This window comes from Natrix helvetica (genome assembly GCF_964273705.1).
Source record: "Natrix helvetica genome assembly, chromosome: 16".
NCBI classification, from domain to species: domain Eukaryota; kingdom Metazoa; phylum Chordata; class Lepidosauria; order Squamata; family Natricidae; genus Natrix; species Natrix helvetica.
In genome coordinates, this window is record NC_138563.1 from 2,104,396 (window position 1) to 2,128,743 (window position 24,348).

Here is a 24,348-nt window from a genome sequence, read left to right on the forward strand (position 1 = left end):
ATGGGGAAAGCAGATTCACTTCAACCACCATTTAAAACGGAGGCTCATCGCAGCTGGAAGATCCCCTCCAGACCAAGGCGATTCCCCCCCCCCCCGGTCTGGTTTGGAAGGAGATCTACCCCCCCCACCCCACCCCAACCAAGGCAGTACCAGACCCCGGTTACTCACTCGTCCCATCGTCCGGCTCAAAACTTCCCGTACTGTTCCATGTGTTGCTGTTATTGCCATAACTTTCGTCCGTGTTGGAGGGTTCGGCGTAGTCCGCGGGGTTGAAAGTCCTGGGGGGAGGAGGAAGCAAAGAAATATCAGCAGGAGGCTGTTCTCTGAGACATGATTGAGCCAAGATGGGTTGCTAGCCCCTGGTGAGGAGACTGGAGACGGATTTGTGAGTCAGCCCTTCCCAAATCCATCTGAAGTCAAGTCTCCTCACCGGGGGACCGGTAACGCATCTTGATCTTATTGGAAGGACCGTGTTTGTCCCAATAACGTCTCTCTGATGTTATTGGGGGGGGGGGGTGATATTATAGGGTGTGTGTGTTATGGGACCCTCCTATATTTATTGCAACCTTCTGCTGCCTGGGATGCAGCTGGTGTTTTTATTGCGACCGCAATCGGGCATGGAACCTTGGTTGCATAAATTCAAATCCAGAAATCACACACAGATAACGGATTCAGATGGATTCATTAACTTCTTTATATACATAAGAAGAAATGAATAAATGTACAATACCAACAGATGATTTTTCAAGTAAATACAAGGCAGGAGAGTTACAGGCAAACACAAGCAAATAGTTTCGTATCAGTAGACAAACCCAGACAGACAGCTAGTTTACTTCTCAGAGCAGCAGGCTGCTCAAGTTTCTGTTTCAATTCTCTGCACCGACTCAGATCTGCTTAAGCTCCCATTGGCTGACTTAAGTCGCTCTGCCTATTCATTGGCGGACCTTGTTCCCATGTCTCTTCCCAGTCATGGATATTTTGACAGAACCAACTCACAAACCCAGAGGGAAGCTTACCCCATGCCTTGGGCAGAAAATCTTCCTCCCCGTCGTCCAGATCCGCCTGAAGAGACAAAGGAACGGTTTGTTAGAATGCCCTTTTGACACTCGTGGTTGCCCGGGGGCCTGCTTTTAAACCAGGTTGAGTGGCTTTGCCGTGGTCTTAGTAGCCAAGCCAGGCAAACGAAAAGAGATGAGAAAGTCCTGTTTACAATTGCGACTTTGAAGGAGCCATTTACGAGATTCGTTCGGCTTAAATTGCTCAATAAACAATGATTTGTTGCAGGGTTACAGATGGGCCACCTGGGCTTTCCGGCTCTCACCTCTGCCTCGCCCACGTCCCCGCCGGCCTCTCTCCGTGCCTCTGCCAGAAGATCCACTTGTCTTGCTGCCATCCAGTCCGTTCTCTTGGCCCCGAACTGCAAAATACAACAAGGCGTTGGGAGATTTGCAAGTGAGGAACCGGGGACAGAGAGAGGGGAAATATGGAAGGAAAAGCCAAGGGGGGGGGCTCGACCCAAGACCGAGCACGCTTGCGGATCAAGACCGGTGCCTCTTAAAAACTGACTCGGTTATGCCTCAAACGTGGCAATAACCAGGGGGGAAAAACTAACCACACGGTTGTACGGTTGTGGTATAGAGAAAGCCACACAGTCCGGCGTGCAATTGTACCTGTTCGTTGTACCCCGTTCTTTTAAGCTGAACCTCAGAAGCACGAAATTAAACGATTTCCAAGAGAATAAACTCGATAGGCAGTCCCTGACTTACAACAGCTCGTTTAGCGACCGACGTTACAACAGCGGTGAAAAAAAGCAAGTGAGGACCATTGTCCCCCACACACTTTTATATGACCGTTGCAGCCCCCCGGGTCGCATGATAAAATGCCAGACGCTTGGCAACTTTGACTCCCATTTATGACGGTTGGGGGGGGAGGGGGTCACGCGGTCCCCTTTCGTGACCTCCCAACCAGCAAAATCCATGGGGAGATCAGATTCACTTTAACAACCGTGTTCCTCGCTTAACCACGGCAGCGTTTCACTGAACAAGAGCGAGCGAAGACGAGTCGTAAAAACGGGGCCAAACGCCCTTCGCAACGGTCTCGCTCAAGCAACATAAATTGGGGGGCTCAATTGTGGTCGTAAGACAAGGACCACCTGTTGAGGAAGGTTGGATTTAGCTATAGTCCTTAGACTTATAACCTAACTCACCCACGGCTCAAGGACTAATTATATCAAGGCATTTCTTCCCCCCCTCAGCCCCCCCCCCCCAAAACCCCATGACTTTCTCAGCCAGGACGCCTGGATATAATTCCACAAGAGATTTACCCTATTTTTCTGAGTATAAGACGCATCGGAGTATAAGACGCACCATGATTTTGAAGAGGTAAATTAAAAAAAAAAGTTTTTGCACTCTGTAGGTCTCCCAAGCCCTCTGCACGCCTCCTTTTTTGCACACACACACACAAAAGGGGGGGGGCAAAAATGAGCAAAAATAACCCGGTTTTTGTTGCATTTTGCCCTCCCCAGCCCCCAGGAGCACTCTGGAAGCCTCCTAAAGGCTATGCACGGCCATTTTTGCAAAGGGGGAAGGGTTTCGGTAGGCCAAAAATGCAGCATTCAGTGTATAAGATGCACCCAGATTTTCACCCTCTTTTTGGGGGGTGGTGCGTCTTATCCTCTGAAAAAATACAGTAATTATATCAAGGCCTTTCCCCCCCCTCCCAATCCCCCCCCCCATGACTTTCTCAGCCAGGAGGCCTGGATATAATTCCACGAGAGATTTACTTCTTTAAAAAAAGAGAGGGGGGGGGAGAAGAAAGAAGCAACCGGTCTCCAGAACGACCCCTCTTGATTTTCTATATCCTGCCGTCCTTTCTCTCTCTCTGAACAGCCGCGAGAAGGGTCTCCCAACAGCCGGCTTTGCTCTTACCAGTCCCCCCCCGGTGGGAGAGAGCGAGAGCGAGAGCATTGGGGGGGAGGGGGGAGGAAGGGGAATGGACTGACTTCCTGCCAGGGTGGAAGCCACCAAAGCAGCCTCCTGGGGAGGGGTGGGGTGGGTGGGTGATGGGAGGGGGGGGGAGACGGACTACGGGCCCTGATTTGGGAGTCACAAATGCCGCAAAGGAACCTTTTGCACCTCTCCTCTGGAGGGTCTATTGCTTTGTATGCAGAATCAGGGGCCTACATTCTCTCCCACGGCTGGCTCCACGGCCTCTTCGGGGCAAGCCGCTCCCCCGTCGCCGGCTGAAGTCCCGCTCTTTTTCCCGGTTCTCTTTGCCTTCTTCGCTGGGTTCCGTCTGCCCGTTGTCTTTCTGTCCCGACACGCCTTTCTTCTTCCCCACCATTTCCCAGGAGTGCTAAAAGATCAAAGGGAGGGAGGGGGGGTTAAAACGGTATTTTGGATGCAGGGGACAAGGCAGGTGGCTCTTGCCTTGTGTCCGTTTGCTTCAACGACCGCGTTTCAATGTTGCGACGGCATTGAGGTTGGGCAAAAGGGGACTCAGGAGCGATTTTCACACAGATGAAAGTGTGAAATCCACCCACACCCCCATCCTTCTTTCTCGCTTTCTCTATCCACCCATCCTTCTCTTTCTCACTGTCTATCTACCCATCCCTCTTTCTCACTTTGTCTATCCATCCACCCATCCCATCTCCTTTCTCGCTTTCTCTATCCATCCATCCATCCCTCTTTCTTGCTTGCTTTCTCTATCCATCCATCCATCTCTTTCTTTATCCATCCACCCACCCATTCCTCTTTCTCCTTCTCACTTTCTCCATCCATCCACTCATTTCTTTCTCGCTCCATCCATCCATCTCTTTCTCTTTTTCCCTATCCACCCACCCACCCATCCAATTTCTAGAGTTATCCACCTCAGATGGCGGCGTCCCCCGTGGTCGCAGGATCAAAATCCAGACGCTCGGCAACTGGCTCATATTTACGACGGTTGGCGTGTCACGGGGTCATGTGATCTCCCCTTCAATGGGAGCCAAATCATTGGGAAAGCCAGATTCACTTAACAACCGTGTGACTAACTGAACAACTGAAAGGAATTCACTGAAAGACCGTGGCAAGAAAGGGCGAAAAAAGGGGCCAAACTCACTTAACCATGAGTTGTCACTTGCCGGTTGGCTGAATTTTGATCCGGTGACCAATGCTGCACCGGTCAAGTCATATATTTTTTTCTCTCAGTGCCGTTGTAACTCTGAACGGTCATTAAACGAACTGTTGCAAGCGGAGAGCTACCTATATTATTTAGAAAACGTACAACCCACAGTGAAAAGAGCCAAGGTGTTTTCAGCAAACAGCTCGGCTTTGATGGGGTTTGTACGTCGCACTGAGCTGGAACGGAATGTTTCTCCCCCTCCGCCGGACTACCCAACCAATCAGCCACAGCCCAACTGAGCCCCACATCTACCGTGTCCGGGTTCCCCTCCAACAGCACGTTGATGGCTCTGTTGACATCTCCGTTGCAGTCGTGCAGGGCAATCACACACTCGTCCTGATTCTTGCCTGTGATGTCGATCAGCTGCGGGAGGAAAAAAGAAACGATGAGAATGAAATAGAACACAAACAGGGATAAAAGAGAATTATTTGTAGCTCAGGGTTGACCCCAAGAAGGGTGGATTTGATTTAAATCACTAGTAAAAAAAAAGGCTTTACATTTAAATCATAATTTTTAAAGAGCAGCTATCATAGGTGCTGTGAAACTGTGTGAAAGCGTCAATGTTGCCTTGAATGATTTACCAAAAATGTAAATATTGCAGACTATACAGCCTCATGCTACATAAGTAAGCTCCATTTCATGCTGAATAAACTAATTATTAATGTATCTTAAGTAGAAAACTATCTTAAGGTATTTATTCCAAAAGCGTTTGATTAAAATAAGTTTGATAAAAATCAGAAAAATCCAATTTAAAATTTGAAAAATCTGATTTTTTTAATTTTTTTAAATAAAACCTGAACCAAAGCAGCTTCGCTCCCTCTCAAGCCACGAACCACAAATATTCCTCTTTTGAATGTCCTCAGAAGGCACAAACAGTTAATTTCCTGACGCACTGCTGTTCCTAGTTTGTTACTCTATTTTTATCTCAAATATCCTTCATCCTTTTTTCAGAAAACGACTTGCTTTTCTGGTTTACGGTTTTTACTGAGTTGTAAAATAAGATACACAATACGAAGGTAAATAGGAAAACGGTGGGGAGGAAGAGGGGGAAGATAAGAAAAAAGGAACGTTGACTTCCGACTCCGTCTGTTGCAGTAAAATAAGGCATTAACATCAAATCACAGATTTTTCCCCCCATAATAATATGAACAAGCCATTTCTATAAAGACCTATCAATCTAATTGGTAAAAATCAAAGTTTCATTCTTTTCCACTTCAAGCACAAAGTTCAGAAGCTATCCCCATGTGGAAATAAAAGTACTTTATAGTCTTTTTTAAAATCAAAGTAGTCACTTTTGGCATTTCAACCAACTCTATCAACTTCTGCGCCCATTTGTCCTCGTGCTGCTGTCAAAGAAAACAACTTTGGCTTTTCGGACCAACGACTCAGCAATTATTTTAACGAGGCAAGCGTTCTCTCTTTCACCCTGCTTTGAAAATGTCGAAAAGGCTCCTTATTTTTTTGCTTATCTAGCCTCCTTCCCTTCGCGTAATAAAACTTGCAACAGCCAAAACAAAAGTCCTAAATTTAAACCAGCTACCTGCACATTCTTTTCCCCAGGAAACAAACATCAAAAAATTTAAAAAATAATATTTCCTGGCAGGCAGGAGAGAGAGAAAGGCAGGATGACCCAGCCAAAAATCCACCAGTGTGACTCTATTAGCTGGAATCAGGGCAAAGGACTATTTCAAAGCTACTTCTATCCTGGAACAGATTGGCTGGGGATCTTAACGAACGAGAATCAAAAGTCAAGGCAGCCATAAAAATTTTGTTTGGAAGTGATAAAATACTAAAAAGGCAGCTGTTTGAGTTACGTTATTGGATGCCAATTAGAGAAGCAACTTGGAACTTAGGAGAAATTTCCTGACAGGGACAACAATTAACCGGTGGAACAGCTTGCCACCAGAAGTCATGGGTGCTCTGTCACTGGAGGTTTTCAAGAAGAGATTGTCTGAAATGGTATAGGGTCTCCTGCTTGGACAGGGAGTTGGACTGGATGACCTCCAAGGTTCCTTCCGACTCTGTTATTCTAGTCTATTCTTCTGATGCCAAAGGACTTACTTGTTTCACTTTCTCCTCAAAGTCAGCATCGTTGTGGTCCGAGATCATTTGCGCAAGCCGAATTTGCTCCGCAGTGGCCTGGGATGAAAGAGAAAGGGAAAAATGAGAAGCTCCCATTTCCAAAAGGGTGGGGGAAAAAAAAAAAAGAACGGAGAGACAGGTAAGTAAGTTGTCACCGTTCAGGTAAGGTGCCCTAAATCAGGGATCATCAACCTTTTGGGCCACTAAATCCATAATTTTAAATCCCGCGGACCGCTAATACGATCTGCCTAATGACCGGCTGGGTGGGCGTGGATAGGTGGTCATGTGACTGGGTGGGCATGGCCAACTCGATGTCACTCATGTTGAAGGGCAACTCGCTGGCCTCTACTCGCCCCTCCCCTCCCCTCCTAAGTCCCGCCTTAGGGAAGAAACTGGGTGAGTGACTTTGGGCCAATCTGGGTGAGTGACTTTGGGCCAATCTGGGTGAGTGACTTTGGGCCAATCGCCATTCAAGTTTCCTTGTAGGCATGAAAGTCCGCTTGGGTGACTTGGGGCCAATCGCCAGGAGACTGGGAGTTCTAGTCCTGCCTTAAGGCATGAAAGCTGATTGGGTGACTTTGGGCCAATCACCAGGAGATGGTGAGTTTTAGTTCCCTTTTAGGCATAAAATACAGTCTGGGTGACTTTGGGCCAATCACCAGGAGACGGTGAGTTCTAGTCCTGCCTTAGGCATGAAAGCCGCCTGGGTGACTTTGGGCCAATCCCTATTCCTCTCTCTCGCTCTCTCAGCCCAACCCACCTCACAGGGTTGTCATTGCGGGGAAAAGAGGAGGAAGGAGTATAAAAATTTAAGGTAAAGGTTCCCCTCGCCATATGTGCTAGTCGTTCCCGACTCTAGGGGGCGGTGCTCATCTCCGTCTCAAAGCCAAAGAGCCAACGCTGTCCGAAGACGTCTCCGTGGTCATACAGCCGGCATGACTCAACCCTGAAGGCGCACGGAATGCTGTTACTTTTCCACCAAAGGTGGTCCCTGTTTTTCTACTCGCATTTTTATACCTGCTTTCGAACAGCTAGGTTGGCAGAAGCTGGGACAAGGAACGGGAGCTCACTCCGTTACGCGGCGCTAGGGATTCAAACCGCAGGCTTTTCTGACTGACAAGCTCAGTGTCTTAGGCCCTGAGCCACCACGTCCCTTAATAAAATTATAGAATAAAAATAATCCCCTCGAATGAACGTTCGGGAGGTGGAAGACAAAGACCTCACAATTCGTGGGTGTGCCAATCCCTTGCAACTAGTCGAATATCAAGAGTTTTACCCACAAGGCTGGAATTTGATTGCCCAGGTAACCAGATGCTTGGGTGGAATTGGCTAAGAAAGGAAGGGGAGGGGGGGAGAAGTTTGACTCTTGCTGGCATCCTTCCCTGGCAGCTATCCTCTACAAAAGCCCAACTCCGCCCTCCCTCCCCAGTTCGGCTTCTTGAGTGAGAACAAAGAAAGGTGGAGAAGGTGCACCTTTGTCTCCCAGAAAGACATTAGAGACAGGTGCCACTAAGTCACAACCGAAAAAGCAAGGAGAGGCCGGGCACCTCCGCCAGGCACACCTTCCGGTTACCAAGGAGGCCGCTCGCTCCGCCCTCACCTGTGGCCTCTGCTTGTGCTGTGCCTGGGTCTGTGTTTGTGTCTGCTCCCAGCTTCCCCGGGCTCGGTTGGTGCCTACCGATGTCATCATTTACAGTATATACAAATAACAGTATTTACAAGGCAGAAATCTGTAAATTTGAAAAGAAGAGAGAGAGGTGTTAAAAACGTTAAAAGAGTTTTCTTCGCCAGCCGTTAAACGTAAAAGATCAGGTGCTCTACAGGTAATCCTTCGACTTAAAAACAACTGCAATTTAGCCCCAAATTTCCACTGCTAGGCAAGGTAGTTGTTCCGGGGAAATTCTGCCCCGTTTTACGACCTTGCTGGCCCGAGTTGTTAAGGGATTCAATGCTGCCGTTAAGTTAAGAAACGCAAGGTTAAGTAAATCTGGCTTCCTCACTGACTTTTACTTGTCAGTGGGCCGCAAAAGGAGATCGCGTCTCTCACACACACACACTGGGACATTGCGACCGTCATAAACACGAGTCAGCTGCCAGGCGTTCTGAATTTGGGTCACGTGACCGGGGGGGGGGTTGTCGCAACGGTTGTTAAGTGTGAAAATGGTCCGAAGTCACCTTTTCAGTGCCGTTGTTTACAGTTGCTAAAGAAATGGTAGTAAGACAAGGACCATTTTTATTTTCGGCTAATTTCCAGCCCTTCCTTCAGAGCAACTGAAAGAATCACAAGTCTCTCCCTCCCACCCCAATCTATCCTATAACCTTTTCCTAAGCAAAGTTTCCATGACTAATGGAAAGTTATAGATGGGTCCCTTTCTGTTAGAAAAGGAACAACAACTGTTGTCCACTGTAGCTGGACTTAATTTCTCATTTTTAGCATCTCTTTTGGAGCATCAGGATTTCCTGGTCCTGCATCGAAATCCGCCCTGGCTTCCAGAAAACCAAAGGTGGATTTATAAAGTCACAAATCAGGAGAGGACGAAGTACTTCGGAAAAACCCCAAGGTAGCTGGAAACTAAGTGGGATGTCGTGAATTCCGAGTCAGGATGGGGAAGTTTGTTCAAAACCTCCTAGCTTTGCAGATGCATTTAACCCAGGGCACAGAGTGTGAATCAAGATACAGCAAGCCGCCTTAGGAAGCAGATTATTTCTTGAAATCCAGTATGGAGAAGATCGCTCACAAGAGGGAAATCTGAAACCAAAACTTAGGAGGCCTTGGGTTTTATTAAGGAACAGGACAATTATCCCAGAGTTAGTGTCCGAGTTTTAAATCTCCCTTCCTGAAAGAAGGGATCCTCTTTCTTCCTTCCCTCTGAGAAATCTCTCCACACACATAAGCCACTTCGCAGCAAAATGATTCAACCCAATCTTGATTTTTCCAGGAATCCAATGCGCTTTTTTGCTGGAGGCGCATCAAAAATCTCAGGCAGCAAATGGCTTGTGAAGGAAACCTTTTCAATTCACGGAACCAAGCCGGTTGCTAAACAAAATTTTTAGCCTGGGCAGCAAACACACACACACATACACAGGTGGGAGAAAGAAAGTGATGCAACAAGATTTGTGTGTGTTGTCTCCTGGCTCAGAAATAGAGCCCTCATCTCTGGAGAGACAAGGGGAAGAAAAGATAACTGGGTCTTGTTAAGATAAAGGCGCTATTAAGGGAACTGAGGGCTGTGAAATGTATGTTTGGAAAGGAAAATCTCTCTCCGGTGTCATTTATGCCACACCTGGCCTTCTTATAATCAGAATGGAAAAAAGCCAACGTAGTTCTAGGCTGCATCAACAGAGGGATAGACTCAAGATCAAGTGAAGTGTGAATGCCACTTTATAAGGCCTTGGGAAGGCCACACTTGGAATACGGCATCCAGTTCTGGTCGCCACGACGTAAAAAAAGATGTGGAGATTCTGGAAAGAGTGCAGAGAAGAGCAACCAAGAGGATTAGGGGACTGGAGGCCAAAACGTAGGACAAAGGGTTGCAGGAACGGGGTATGTCTACTTTAATGAAAAGAAGGACTAGGGGAGACATGATAGCAGTCTTCCAATATCTCAGGGGTTGCCACAGAGAAGAGGGAGTCAAGCTATTCTCCAAGGCACCTGAAGGTAGGACAAGAAGCAATGGGTGGAAACTAATCAAGGAGAGAAGCAACCTGGAACAGAGGAGAAACTTCCTGACAGTTAGAACAATTAATCAGTGGAACAACTTGCCACCAGAAGTTGTGAATGCCCCAACACTGGAAGTCTTTAAGAAGATGTTGGATATCCATTTGTCTGAAATGGTGTAGGGTTTTCTGCCTAAGCAGGGGGTTGGACTAGAAGACCTCCAAGGTCCCTTCCAACCCTGTTATTCTATTCTAAAAGAATATACAGAAGTGAGTCCCTCCAGCCAATGACAGCGCAGCGTGTACGCAACAGGAGCACAAAAGAGTGTGAAGGCAGAGGCGCAAAACTGGGACGAAGTAAACAAAGTCTTCGCAGGCTACGATAACAGAGCAACCTTATTATATTAATATCCTCTGGATATTCCCAAAAGGAGCCATTTCTGGCTACAGCCAGCCAAACACGGGTTGGTGCTCTGTGATGGTGGATTATTGATTTCCCCCCCTCCTCATAAGCACGCAAAAATGGGGTGCGCATGGCTGCAACGGATGTAGGTGCATTCCTGGCTTATTCAGCCGCCTCTACTTAAAAAGGAAGAGGAGGCAGGTGATGGAAAAAGTCCCGAGAGAGTGCGGCTGCCAGCAGAGCCAGTATGGATGGGGAGAAGAAAGATCAACCTGACTTCGCACCCGGGAGCGATTTGCATAGGATTCGTCCAACGCCTTACAGCTTCACCCTGAACGATGAGTGGGCGCTTGCCAGGAGGCCGGTGAGACCCTCCCCATTTGGACCCTGCCCTGGTTAACGGCCTTGGCCAGCTTCGGCGAAGTGAAACCTGGCTCGAAAGATGGAAAGCAAATGATTAGGAAAGAGATGTTGGAAAAGACAGGTGGTGGTTTTTTTTTTTTAAACTTCCAGATTTCAAAGCTCACTTTGAAGTTTGTTTTTAAAAAAAGAAAAAAAAGAAAATGAAGATTCCATGGTCTGGAGAGGGGATTGTTAAAAACTTTTAATTTTATTCTCCAAGAGCTAAGAAAACAAAGTGCCCGGATGGAGACTTTTGACCAGGGGAGAGATCCTGACAAATGGCGCTTCTTTTACAAGAGTGCAAGTCCACAATTAAGAGCAGGAGAAAGCAAACGCTTCGGTCAAGATGGGTCCGTTGGCAGAAGATGAAGTCTAGGGAGCCCCCATTTTGTCCCTATCTCACAATCTATTCCGATATTATTTGCCAAATGGGCCAGACAGTGGGATCAAAGTAGCTTTTAGCTCTCTCTCTTCAGGATAGCCTTCTGCTCCTGAAGCCATGCCACTGGAGATTAATAGACCCATGCTTATCATCCATCCCCTTATGAACCAAAACAAATGGCAATAAATTTGCTACCAAATAGATGTTTCCAAGACTGTAATATAGATGGAAGTGGTTTAAAAAAACAACAACCCCAAAAGCAGTGAAGAAGATCAGGAATTTGGAGAAAAGATAAGTAAAAGGTCGTGCAAGGGCCTCCTTTAAAGAATGCCAGTTCTCACCTTTGCTGTCAGGTGAAGAAGTCCAAAAGGGTATAAGAGTCATCTATGAAAATGGAACATGCGCTAGTCTTCCCCAATCGAATATCTAGAATATTTTACTCTGGGTTCAATGCAACCAATGCAATGGTTGCAATATTATTCCCTCCCATGTTATTCCTGAAAGAGGATAATTCTTGGATCACAGCTTCCATCCAGGGAAAGCAAACTTCTAAACATGTCACGGGCCAGAGATAATTGCTGATTTGCCGACTACGATCTTCAAACAGCAGCGTGAAAGCAGGAATTTTCTCTGTTAAGAAGTTTAAAAGAAGAAAAACGTGGCATCTTGGGCTTAGAAAGAGCTCCTTCCTCTGTTGAGGAGATTGGAGCATCATTCCTGAGAAAAAATATTAGGGGGAGATTTTGCCGGACAGGATGTCCTTGGGAAAAGAATGATGCCAGGAAAAGTTAAGGAGTCAGAATGTCAACATGGGTTTTAGGCCTTTAAAAAAAAAGGTGGAGGGAGAAGAACATCGCATGGGATGAGTGGGAACAGGAGGAGCAATTTTGGAAGGATGAAAAGATGTATATACTGTGGTTTTTTTTTGTCCATCCACTGAGAAATTGTGCTGACTTACAGCCGTTGTGAAACTCCCACAATTGTGGACTTCCTGGCTGGGAAGCGACCCAAACTGTTTTATTTGGAGAAGAAGCTATTTAAGAATAGATCCCAAAACAGTGAAGACTTCAGAGAAGGAAACACAGCAGTTTCTTACTGTGAGGAAGTCCCAGGTGAAGTCACTCTGAGGTGACACACACACACATACACACTGGTTTTGTTCATTTAAGGGGAAACTGAAAGGGGAAGAGATCCAGGATTCTGCAGAAGGAAGGAGTTCTGGGGTAAATTCCCAGGGCCTCGGGAATTACAGAGAGCTGGGAAGCTTCTGGGAAAGTGAATCCTAAGGAGAACGGTCGTTGCCAGCTTTGTAAGAAAGGAAATCAAACGATCTAAAACTTCATCCTTCGAATGCTTCTGCATCCCTTTTTTTCTCTCTCTGCAAAAGCGGGCATTTAAAAACTTCCAAGGCTCCTAGGAGAATCTTCCAGCAAAACGTCTGGCCCAGCAGATCCACAGAGCATCGGGATCAAAGAGATCATTTAGCAGGCAGCTTGGCCCGGAGTCAGGCTGGATTCAAACCAGGCTCAGCTGCAAAACAACATTGCCGGGCAGCAATTTCTTCACCTCGGTTCTTTTTGTTTTTGTGCGGTGGGAGGATAACAAAGGAACACCCTACTGCCTGCTGAAAAAGGAGCTGGCACAGCTCAGAAGGAACCACACACTTCCAAGATTTAAGAATCTTCAAATAAAATTTTTAAAAGGACTAAAAAGCAAGATGGAGATATGATGGAAGGAGGCAGGAAGTGAGAAGGAAACTGAGACCCTGGTCTTATGCAAAAGGTCCCCCTGCACAGGAGGAGGAGGAGGAGGGCGAAGGGATCACTTGAGAGTAGTTTTTTTAGGAAATCTCTGACTTTTTAGAGGAAGTAAATTGAGACCACCATCTTAGGAACTCCCTGCATGGAAAAGGGAGAGAGAGAGAAAGGATCACTTTCGGTTTTGGCAGAGGATCGTTGTTGTTTTTTGCCAGTTTTTGAGGAGGCAAACTGAGACCCCCGTTTTAGGTGCAAGACCCCAAGGAGGGGAGACCCCAAGAAGGGGGTCGCTTTGGATTAGAATTGGGGGAGGTTTTTCTGCCACTTTTTGAGGGGGGCAAATAGAAACGCTGACCTTATGCAAAGGATCCCCCCCCCCAACGGGAGAGGGGGAATGGATCACTTGGGATCAGATTTCAGGAGATTCCTGCCGCTTTTTGAGGGGGCAAATAAAGGGACTTGCAATTGTATGAAAAGGATTCCCCCAAACGGAAGAGGGAGAAGGGATCAGATTTTAGGAGATCCCTGCCACTTAAAGAGACGCGGACCACAGGCCAAGGATCCCCCACCCCCACGTCTGTATGCCAGAGGGAGGAGGAGGAGGAGGAGATCACGGTGGATCCCAGGAGATCCCTGCCACTTTTCCAAGCAGGAAAGGAAAGGGGCATCAAAAGGCCTCCCCTCCAAGCCAGGAAAGGTGGTTTGACGAGCCAAGAACCCAAGTTTATGGAAGCTCCCTCCTTCTCTCCCCCCTTCCCCAAAACGAGAGGGGGGGGGGAACCACCCGTTCCGGGGGGGGGGCTCCAGGAAACTCGGGCAAAAAGGGGGGCTCCGTCCTGATTGAGCCTCCGCTGGGGGGGGAACGTAAGGCTCCGCCCCCGGGACATAGGGGGAGGGGGCCCGGGGGTCGCCCCTCCACGTGGGGGGGGAGAAAAGGGGGGCGGGGTTTCCCCCCCTTTCCCGCCCCGCGGCTCCTTTGGCCCCCGAGGGCCGAGGAGAGGCCGGCGGCCCCGGGAGGAAACAATAAAGCGGCACTCGCTCGAGGGGGAAGCGGCCTCGCCCGGGTAGGAAGGGCCGGCGCTGTTCGCGGGGCGGGCGGGCGGGCGGGGGGGGGAGGTGGAAGGAGGGAGGGGCCTGCCGGGGGTTCCCGGGCCTCGGGTTGGCCGAAGAGCGACGATGGAGCCCGTTAAAGTCGAAAGGGGAAAAAAAACCTTTTCCGGGGTCTTTCCGGGGGTCGAAGCCGACTTTCGCCTCGCCCGGCCCGGCTTGGCGCGCTACGCGAGTCCCCGGCTTCGCCCCGGCCGACTAGGCCTCGACCGGAACTTGCCCGCCTCCTCACGCCCCCTTCCTCCACTTCAGGCCGCCAGGCGCAAAAACCCTCCGGAGGCCCCCGAAGAGCCGCTCCGAAGCCCCAGATACCCGCCTCCGCCGCGCCGTCGCCGCCGCTGCCGCCGGTTCCCGGGAATCGCCTCATAAAACTAAAGCGGGGATTAGAGGGGAGGGGAGGGGGAGGGAGGAGGAGGCGGGGCCGGCTCTTAAAGGGGCCGCGCGCCATTTTCCCCTCGCCTTTTTTTTTACCTCAGCCGCCGCCGCCGCCACACACGCACACTGACAACTGAAGCCAGCGCGGGCGACGCTCCGCCCCCACTCGCCCACGTGACGCGCGAAGGGCGGGGACGCGCGCGCGGAATGGGGGGGGAACCACGCCCGGCGTCAGGTGGCCTCGGCACGCCCCCTTCGCCCGCGGGAGAGCGGCCAGCGCGCCTGCGCCCGAGGGCGGGGGGAAGGAATATGAGTATGAGGTGCGGTTTCCCCCCCTCCTCCTCTTTCCTTCCCTGTGTTTGTTTTCCTCGGTTCTTCCCCCCTCCTTTGGCCCCGCCTCCGAGCACGTGACTCTGTTTGGCTCCCTCTTTCTCCCCCCCCCCATCATCGTTTCTGCAACCTTATCCTCCTTTCATGGAAGCCCTTTGTGGGAAAGAAAGAGAAGGGGATATAGATAGCTCCGGTTCCCGTGCGACAGGCCTCCCACAATGCGGGGGTTGCGGCGCACGAAAAACAAAATAATCCGGCGAACGGGCAAAATCCTCTACCGATCGTTCGTCTCCTTCCTGGTTAAATTTTGGAACTTTTGCGGGTTATTTTTTAAAAATATTTAATTTGGAGCTTTGGCTAACCTCGCCACTCTACGGCCTTCCCTTCAGAACCGGACGTGTCGGGCGTAGAGAACGCCTCTCGGGCCCTTTCTCTTGGGCTTTCCAATATGGCCGCCTGAGCCAGCCGCCTTTCTCTTCGTGGTTTCCCCCTGCTTCCGGTCAGCTGACTCCTCCCCAACTTCCTCTCCTTAGCGTTTCGCCCGTCTCGTAGGGCCGGGGGGCGTGGCCATCGCCACGTGACCGGCGCGCGGGCGGCTCCGTCGGCGGCCATGTTGTGCGGCCCTAAGGGCGGCCGGGCCAGGAGCCTTGCCCGGCCATGGCGGGCTCCGCTTCCTCTTCTTCCGCCGACGCCTCCGCCTCGTCGTCGTCGTCCTCCTCCTCTTCCTCCTCCTCTCCCTCTTCTCCCTCCACCTCCTCTCCCGTCCCGTCCAGCAACTGGCTTTCCGGGGTGAACGTGGTGCTGGTGATGGCCTACGGGAGCCTGGTGAGGCCAATCCGCGACCCTCGGACGCCTTCGCCCTTCCCTTCACGAGGGGGTGGGGAAGGAAGGTTGGGACTACAGAGCCCATCGCCCCCCCCAGCCGCTGCGGCTTCGGGGATGGAAACCCAGCAAGGCGCGGGGGGGGAGGGGGAGAGAGAGAGGGGAAGAAACTCGGGGGGGGGAAGGGGGAGGTGCCTTGGACGATGGGCTTTGTAGTCCATGGGGAGGGAGGTTTTGGCTTGGGTGATGGGAGTTGGAGTCTGCAGCTTTCGAAAGAGAGATGTCAGATCGTCCATTTGATTTATTATTAATAATATTAATATAGTCGATAATACATGCCTTATATATAAAATATACATTTATGTATATATGTGTACATATATACATACATATATACTATATACACACACTATATGTACATATGTACTATATATAAACTATTTTTAGTTTACATACACACATTACATATACACATTTACATCACACACATACACACTACATATACACATATACATACAGCCCTGGTTCGAATCCCAGTAAGGGTATGGCTAGCTGATGAGAGCTAAATAGCTTGAAATAGATCTATACTAGTCTCCCTTTATTTATTTATCAACACAAATACAACACAAATATAAAAAAGGCAACATTAAAAATAAAAAAATGGGTTTCTGCCTGCATGATCCTCTGTAATGAGCCGAAGGACAGAAAGGGGGAGTAGTGAGCTTCCTCCCATATTTGGGCATACCAGGGGTTGTAACACAAATAAACACACATATATATACACACACACATACACATATATACTATATATACACACTATGTACATATATATGCACACTATATATGTGTGTGTGTGTGTGTGTGAGGTAGGCTAGGCTGCCCCTTCTTGCAACTGGGGGGGGGTCCCCTCTGCGCCTCCTGCCTCCTCTTCCTCGGGACCCTCACCGGCCCTCCCCTTGCCCCCCCTCCAGGTCTTCGTCCTGCTCTTCATCTTCGTCAAGAGGCAGATCATGCGCTTTGCCATGAAGTCTCGCCGGGGGCCCCACGTGCCGGTGGGTCAACACGCCCCCAAGGTTGGTGGACCAGCTCTTGTCTTTTCCCATCCGGATTTTTTTTGGGGGGGGGACGTTGGGAATTCCCCTGGAGCCCCCCTTGATTTCGGCCTTAAAAAATGAATACTAAAAGCAGTGAAAAGCTTGGGGCTCAGGCTCAAAAGGGTCTCCAGAGGGGAAGCCCCCTTGCGCTTCTCTGCGATTGGGGGGTTTTCTTGCAGACGTTTCATGACCCAACTAGGTAACATGATCAGTGCTGGAAGGGAGTGGAAAGCTAATCTTTGTCTCCTCCCTCCCCCCCATCTCTTTCTCCATTCTCTTTCTCTCTCTTTCTCCTTTCTCTCTTTCTCCCTTCCCTCTTTCTCCCTCTCTCTCCCTTCTCTCTTTCGCTCTCTCTTTCTCTCTTCTCTCTCTCTCTTTCTCCCTTCTCTCTTTCTCCCTTCCCTCTCTTTCTCCCTTTTCTCTTTCTCTCTCTCTTTCTCATTTTTCTTTCTCTCTCTTTCTCCTTTTTCTCTCTCTCTCTCTCCCTTCTCTCTTTCTCCCTTCCCTCTCTTTCTCCCTTTTTCTCTTTCTCTATCTCTTTCTCCTTTTTCTCTTTCTCCTTTCTCTCTCTCTCTCTCTTTCTCCCTTTCTCGCTTTTCTCTTTCTCCCTTCTCTCTTTTTCTCTCTCTCTCCCTTCTCTCTTTCTCTCTTCCCTCTCTTTCTCCCTTTTTCTCTTTCTCTATCTCTTTCTCCTTTTTCTCTTTCTCCTTTCTCTCTCTCTCTCTCTTTCTCCCTTTCTCGCTTTTCTCTTTCTCCCTTCTCTCTTTTTCTCTCTCTCTCCCTTCTCTCTTTCTCTCTCTCTCCCTTCTCTCTTTCTCTCTTCCCTCTCTCTCTCGTTTCCATTTCTCTCTCCGTTCAGGGAGTCAAGGAGGAGATTGACATCCGACTCTCCCGAGTTCAGGACATCAGATACGAGCCTCGGCTGCTGCTGTACAGCGACACCCGGATGCTACAACTCGAGTCGCCTAGAAACCCATGTACTGGACTCCGGAATCTGTGGGTGGGTGGGTGGGTGGGCAGAAGCCCAGGAGACCCCACGTAACCTGCCCCCTGCTGTCTCTTTTCCAGTCCCTTACGACTACGTCTATCGGATGAAGGCTTTGGACGCCCTCAGAGACACAGGTAAAAACGAGAAGGGGCCCCGCAGAGCAACCAGGGGCCCGGTTTTTTTTTTTACTTTGGGCCAATGACCAGGAGGTTGTGAGTTCTAGTCCCTCCTTAGGCAGGGGACACGCGGTGACATGTCCCTTCCACGCTTCCCTCCGCAGAGATCCCCTACTCGATGGAGGGCCGTTACCCCAAGTTGCTGATGGAGAAAAACTTCCAGGCTTACCTGTTGGATCTCCGCAACTCCAGCAGCCCTTTGAAAGGGTTGCGGAAGACGCTGATCGATGCCCTCCTGGATGGGTACGAGAAGGCCCGTTACGGGACAGGGGTAAGTTGCACACACACACACACACACACACACACACCGCCTTCCGAAGGGGGGGGGGGTGTCTGTCTCAGTTCAGGCAGCTTTATAAAGAGACGGCTGGATTTGTTTTTTTTTTTCCTCTCTTTCTGCCCCAGGCATTCGGCAAAGTAGAATTCCTCAGGTTTAAGGAGGCCTTGAACGAGCTGGTCACAATGTGAGTTGAACCCTGGGAGTTTTTAAGAAGAGGTTGGATTATCCGTTTGTCTGAAGTGGTGCAGGGCTTCCTGCCTAGGCATGGGGTTGGACTAGAAGGCCTCCAAGGTCCCTTCTAACTCTGTTACTCTCTTCTTCTACTCTCTATTCTCTCCTTCATTCCATTATTCTATTCTATATTCTATACTATTCTATTCTTTATTCTATTCTTCTATCCTATTCACTTCTTCATTCCATTATTCTATTCTCTATTCTTCATTCCATTATTTTATGCTAAAGCCTATTCTATCCTTTCTTCTCTTCTTCATTCCGTTATTCTATTCTATTATTCTATATTCTATTCTTTAGTCTATTCTATTCTTTCTTCTATTCTTTCTTTTCTTCTCTTCTTCATTCCATTATTCTATTCTATATCCTATTCTATTCTTTCTTCTATTCTTTCTTTTCTTCTCTTCTTCATTCCATTATTCTATTCTCTATTCATTCCATTATTTTATTCTATATCCTATTCTATTCTATTCTTTCTTCTCTTCTTCATTCCATTCTATTCTTCATTCCATTATTCTATATTCTATTCTTTAGACTATTCTTTATTTTCTTCTCTTCTTCATTCCATTATTCTATTCTATATTCTATTCTATTCTATTGTACTCTTTATTCTATTCTTTATTGTCCTCTTCATTCCATTATTCTATTCTATTCTATTCTCTATTCTATTATAATCTTTATTTTATTCTACTCTTTCATTCTCTATTCTATGCTCTTCTTCATTCCATTATTCTATATTCTATTCTTTAGACTATTCTTTATTTTCTTCTCTTCTTCATTCCATTATTCTATTCTATATTCTATTCTATTCTATTGTACTCTTTATTCTATTCTTTATTGTCCTCTTCATTCCATTATTCTATTCTATTCTATTCTCTATTCTATTATAATCTTTATTTTATTCTACTCTTTCATTCTCTATTCTATGCTCTTCTTCATTCCATTATTCTATATTCTATTCTTCTATTCCCGACTCGACTCTAACCATCGCCCCTTCTTCCCACAGCCTCAAAGCCCGGGGCGAGAGCAGCCAGCGTCAGCACCAGTCGGCGGCCAAGGACCTCACTCTCTCATCCGACTCCTCCAGCCCTTCCATTCAGGTCACCTACCTCCCTTCCAGCCAGAAGAGCAAACGAGCCAAGCACTTCCTGGAACTCAAGAGCTTCAAAGACAACTACAACACATTGGAAAGCACCCTGTGACATTCCCTTCCCCCCACCCCCCCCCCTTTGCTCAGGATGGGCACAACTGTCCCCCACCCCCCCTCTCTCTCCCCAAATCTGGACCAAAAGATCCTGGCTTGCCTCGAATCCCCTTCTGTGGCTTCTGTGTTTCGAAGCCTAGCTGTGAAAATATCGTGGGGTAGAAGTAAGGTTGGAGAAAGACAGACCTACCTTCCTTCCTTCCTTCCTCCCTCCCTCCCTCCCTTCTTCCCTTCCTTCCTTCCCGCCTTCGAAACAAACCCAGATGGTTTTGTAAATAAGCCTCTCCTTTCCCCCCCTCCCTTTATTCCTTATTTTTTCTCGTTTTTGTTTCCCTCTGCCTCTTTATTTATTGACAAAAGACTCGTTCTCCCAGCATGCCGAACAAACCAAGATCGGGCCGAGTCGTACGAGACTTTTTGCCCGCTCCGGGAAATCTTACATCGGACTTTTCGACGACGTCCCGCTGACCTTGGCCAGAAAGCAGCTTTGCTTCCCGTTAGGGCGGCTAGCAGACGTCATCGTCTCCGCTGATGCGAGAGAGAAGGTCCCGCGGTGCGCGTCCAGGGTGGCATTTCCCACGTTCCACCCGCGGGAGATCGTCCGAGAGAAAGACATTTTTGGGGGTGTCCTCTTTTTACACTTCAGGGCAGGAAAGCACTTCGAGAGCCAATCCCCCCGAGGCCCCGTGTCCTTTGGGGAGGTGGCATCCTTCAAACCTTGCTCCTTAACCGGCTCGCTCAGGATCCGCTCCTGAGTTGGGCTGTTTGAAATAAAACGGGCAATTTGCCTCGCAAACACACACACACTTCCTTTGCCTTTTGTTGTCGCCGTTTGTTGTTGTTGTTCGAAGAGGGTTACAAAAATCTCTTCCAGAATAAGGAAACTTGGTTTGAGTGGGTAGGAAAGGGGGGAAAATAACCATAATTTATCACCATGGGGGTTTTCATTCCTGCTGGGCGAAAAACACCGAGCAAAAGTTGGCTTGAAAACTCAACCTAGTAAAATAAGAACGTGGCGGGGACTAGAACTCCCAGTCTCCTGGTGATTGGCCCAAAGTCACCCAGCCGGCTTTGATGCCGAAGTATGGACTAGAACTCCCAATTTCTTTCTGTTTAGCCTGATGCCTTAAGCCACAAACGACTCCCAATTTACTACTTATTCTTTCCTTCCTCCACCAGTCTTCTCTTCATTTCCTCCCCATCCTGCCTTCGTTTAACTGAGGGGGGGGGGGGGTGTTGAATACCGAATTTGGAAGGGAAGCCGGGCTGTTTCGAAGCTGGGTGGGCCGGCCTTTCCCCACCTCCGTAGTTCAAATCGTTCTTCTAATTCTTTTACGTAGAAACCTCAGCTTTTCCCCCCATTAAAAAAAAAAAGACTGCCAAGAAATCGTTATCTCCAAATTAATCAGCTTTCCAATTGGAGCTTTCGACTCACGGCGTCTCTCTTAGATGGCAGATGGCATCCAGCTTGAGGGCTCATCAAATAATGGGTGGGGGGAGGACAGGGTGGGGGGAAAGTGCTCCATTTTGAGGCCACCTTGTCAGTAAGTGGAATCAGCCCTCCGTGTGACGAGTCCAGGGGGCATCCAAGCGCCAAGGTCAACCCAAAGCTGGAAGGACCACGCATAGCTTCACGAGGTGGTTGAGAAACTCTCGGGACCAAGCAAGAGGGATAAGTCCTCTTGCCATCTCCCCTTGAAAAAAGGTTGACATCCCCCCCCCCCCCCACAAAAAAACCCCTCCAACGATCTGGAGAAGAAAGCCGGAAGTTTGAGTAGACCACCTTCAAGGGCCCTTGGAGGTCTTCTAGTCCAACCCCCTGCTCAAGCAGGACGCCCTCTGCCATTTCAGGCTGATGGCTGTGCAGTCTCTTAACCCCCCCGCCTCCCCAGTGATAGATAGATGATAGATAGATAGAGAGAGAGAGAGAGAGAGAGAGAGAGAGAGAGAGAGAGAGAGAGATAGATAGATAGATAGATAGATGGGAGAATGTATGTATGGATACATAGGTAGGTAGGTAGGTAGGTAGGTAGGTAGGTAGGTAGGTAGATAGATGATAGATAGATAGATAGATAGATAGATAGATAGATAGGAAGGAAGGAAGGAAGGAAGGAAGGAAGGAAGGAAGGAAGGAAGGAAAGAAAAATAGCAGAATAATAGAGCTGGAAGGGGCCTTGGAGGTCTTCTAGTCCAACCCCCTGCTCAAGCAGAACAGACCATTTCAAATAAATGGATATCCAGTCTCTTCTTGAAAACCTCCAGTGATTAGGAAGGAAGGAAGGAAGGAAGGTGATGATAGAGAGAAAGACAGAAGGAAGGAAAGAGGGAAGGAGGGCAACGATAGAGGGAAGGAAGGAAGGAGATGATGGAGGGAAGGAAGGAAGGAAAGTAGAATAACAGAATAAAAGCGTTGGAAAGGGACCTTGGAGGTCTTCTAGTCCAACCCCCTGCTCAAGCAGGAAACCTTAGACCATTTTGGACAGACTCTTCTTAAAAACCTCCAACTTCTGGTGGCAAGCAGGTCCACTGATTCATTAGTCCTCACTCTCAGGAAGTTTCTCCTTAATTCCAGGTTGCGTCTCTCCTTGGTTAGTTTCCCTCCATTGCTGCTTCTCCTGCCTTCAGGGGCTTTGGAGAATAAATTGACCCTCCCCTCTTCTTTGGGGCAGCCCCCCCCCCCAAATATTGGAAGGCTGCTTCCATGTCCCCCCCTTAGTCCTTCTTCTCATTAAACTAGACACCCCCCCACCATTCCTGAAACCATTCTTGGTGTGTTTTTATCTCCAGTCCCTTAATCCTCTTTGTTGCTCTTCTCTGCACTCTTTTCAACATCTCAACTCAAGTTGTCTTCCTGAATTTGGAAAGTTGACCCCCCAACTGGGGCGGGGAGGGAAGGGGAGACTTGATGTGGCTCTTCCTGGCCAGCTGTCTCTTCCTCGCTCAAGGTCGAGAGGGCCTGTCCACCCAACCGTATGCCCTGAAACTGTCCCGGGGCGACGTTGACCATCATCGGATGAAGGGAAGAGATCAATAAGCTAGCATTCCAGCTACACCAGGGATGGAACAAGACTGGTGGCGTTGGATTGAGAAGAATTAGAGTTGCACTAATGTCTGAGGACACGTGGCAATAATTAGCCGAGTTGAATCGAAGCTTGCACGGAAATAAACCCATCATGAAATTGGACGGGACTTCCTCTAAGCCATTTTAGGTGGCCATTTTCCCATACTGGCTTAGTCAAAATAAACAGATTTATTTCTCTCTCTCTCTGCAACGGCTTCCACGTTCCCCCACTTCCAAAGCTAATTCCCCCCCTCCCCGTCACAAATACTTCTCAACCTTCCAATTAACCGTGGTTTTCCACAAGCCACGAATATTTAGCTTGGGCTAAAGAAGGCCAAACATCTGGAGAAGATTTCAGGAGGAGGACTCGAGAGAAACTTTGCCCCTGAAAATAGAAAGATAATAATATACAAATATACATTTACAATACAATGCAATACAATACAATACAATACAATAGTAGAGTTGGAAGGGACCTTGGAGGTCTTCTAGTCCAACCCCCTGCCTAGGCAGGAAACCCTATACCGTTTCAGACAAATAGCTATCCATTTAAAGGATGATGCATGTGTAACTATGAAAATGGGAAATAAAACGAGGAAGAGGGAATTTAAGATGGTTATGTATGTAAATACAGAACTGGGTTTGCTCGAACGCCATACCTTGTGATAGGTAAACACAACAACAGAAAGGGGGAATGGAGAGAGGAGGAGAGGGAAGAGGAGAGGAGAAGAGAGGAAAGGAGAGGGAAAGAAATGGAGGGGAAGTAAGAATAGGAGAGAAGGCAGGAAGGGGAAGAAGAGGGGAGGAGGAGGGGAGAGGGAGGGGAAGAAGCAAAGGGAAAAGAGGAGGAAAGAAGAAAGAAGAGAAGAGGGAAGAAGAAGCAGGGTTATTGTAAAACAAGATGAACGGATGGGATGGCACGATTACATTTCTAACTTTGGGAGGAGAAATGAAATTGTTATACATGTTAAAAGATAACACACTATTATTCACAACAGCTACGAGATTGTATATTTGTGAATGTATGTATGAGAAATAAAAACAAAGAAACTTTAAAAAAGAAAGAAACTTTCCCCCTGGGTCTCCTTCAGCCAGGAGGAACCCCCCGGTGCCCCCTTTCCCCCCTCCCCGAAAAAAACAGGGCAAAAATAAGATCGACAGACCCCTGAATTTAAACCTCCATCCATCTCTCGCGGTTTTGAGCCAAAGCTTGGGAACCGGTCGAGGGCACGGAGAGAGGTTGATGGGATATTTGATTTGAGATGGGACCCCAAAAAATCAATATGGATGATTGATCTTCCCGAGCGCGAGGGGTGGGCAGTGAAACGGGGCAACAGTGAAATTTGCGCCTCTCCGGTGCCCGAGGGCACCCCAAGATGGTTATAAAGGGGAGAGGCTGCCGAAGCGGCAGAGGGATGCCAAGAAGGGTTACGATACTGCAGGTAAGTCGGAAAAGTGAGCAGAGGTATGGACCCAGGTGGGGAAACAGGCAGGGAGAGGGAAAAGGAGGAAGGATATTCCGTTGGTCCAAATTTCGAGGCGTCTCCTGGTGCTGAATTTGTTCTTGGCTTGGTCCAAAATTGAATTTGGGAGGGAGCAGAGGCTGGGGGGGGGGCTTGTCAATCTGCAGCTGGAGAGCGTCTTTCCCCCCAGCCCCCATTCCCATGGTTGGCCTGGGTGGGATGTTTAAAGGTAGACTGCAGCGGAATGCAGAGGTTCTGTTTTGATGGGACGATTCATCATTGGTCTCCCTTGAGTGTGGCAGCCACTTTCTTAAGGGTGTCTAAGCTAAACAGATCCTTCCTTTCTTCTCTATCCCTTTCTCCCCTTTTCCCT

General features: G+C 48.5%; 2 protein-coding genes across 6 annotated transcripts in view; one reads left to right on the forward strand and one right to left on the reverse strand.

The window, feature by feature from the left end:
• The window catches only part of UBAP2L (ubiquitin associated protein 2 like), a 35,258-nt gene extending 20,700 nt beyond the window's left edge, over nucleotides 1–14,558 (reverse strand). For 3 of the 5 annotated variants that reach the window (XM_081967860.1, XM_081967859.1, XM_081967856.1), the window contains exons 1-8: nucleotides 14,268–14,373; nucleotides 7,844–7,973; nucleotides 6,223–6,300; nucleotides 4,414–4,524; nucleotides 3,183–3,354; nucleotides 1,322–1,417; nucleotides 1,017–1,062; nucleotides 169–278 (exon numbers count right to left, since the gene is read on the reverse strand). In XM_081967860.1, the coding sequence (XP_081823986.1) occupies nucleotides 169–278; nucleotides 1,017–1,062; nucleotides 1,322–1,417; nucleotides 3,183–3,354; nucleotides 4,414–4,524; nucleotides 6,223–6,300; nucleotides 7,844–7,933 (703 nt within the window). In that variant the 5' untranslated portion in view covers nucleotides 7,934–7,973; nucleotides 14,268–14,373. Of the gene's footprint in view, nucleotides 1–168; nucleotides 279–1,016; nucleotides 1,063–1,321; nucleotides 1,418–3,182; nucleotides 3,355–4,413; nucleotides 4,525–6,222; nucleotides 6,301–7,843; nucleotides 7,974–14,055; nucleotides 14,210–14,267; nucleotides 14,374–14,422 lie in introns of those variants that run through there. The other 2 variants (XM_081967858.1, XM_081967857.1) reach the window with 2 other exon arrangements.
• A 674-nt stretch (nucleotides 14,559–15,232) lies between these two features.
• Nucleotides 15,233–20,251, forward strand: LOC309400100 (protein C1orf43 homolog). Its single transcript, XM_081968421.1, has 7 exons — nucleotides 15,233–15,481; nucleotides 16,450–16,551; nucleotides 17,432–17,549; nucleotides 17,641–17,694; nucleotides 17,841–18,007; nucleotides 18,142–18,200; nucleotides 19,254–20,251. The coding sequence occupies exons 1-7, from the start codon at nucleotides 15,314–15,316 to the stop codon at nucleotides 19,447–19,449; spliced, it is 864 nt and encodes a 287-aa protein (XP_081824547.1). The 5' UTR covers nucleotides 15,233–15,313; the 3' UTR covers nucleotides 19,450–20,251.
• The last annotated feature ends 4,097 nt before the right edge of the window (nucleotides 20,252–24,348 follow it).

What these genes read in the sequence shown, in the direction of transcription:
- LOC309400100 (XM_081968421.1), top strand. Translation starts at nt 15,314, where the DNA reads ATGGCGGGCTCCGCTTCCTCTTCTTCCGCCGACGCCTCCGCCTCGTCG. An exon ending in GGACGCCCTCAGAGACACAG is followed by an intron (nt 17,695 to 17,840) that starts GTAAAAACGAGA and finishes TTCCCTCCGCAG; the next exon opens with AGATCCCCTACTCGATGGAG. An exon ending in TTGAACGAGCTGGTCACAAT is followed by an intron (nt 18,201 to 19,253) that starts GTGAGTTGAACC and finishes TTCTTCCCACAG; the next exon opens with CCTCAAAGCCCGGGGCGAGA.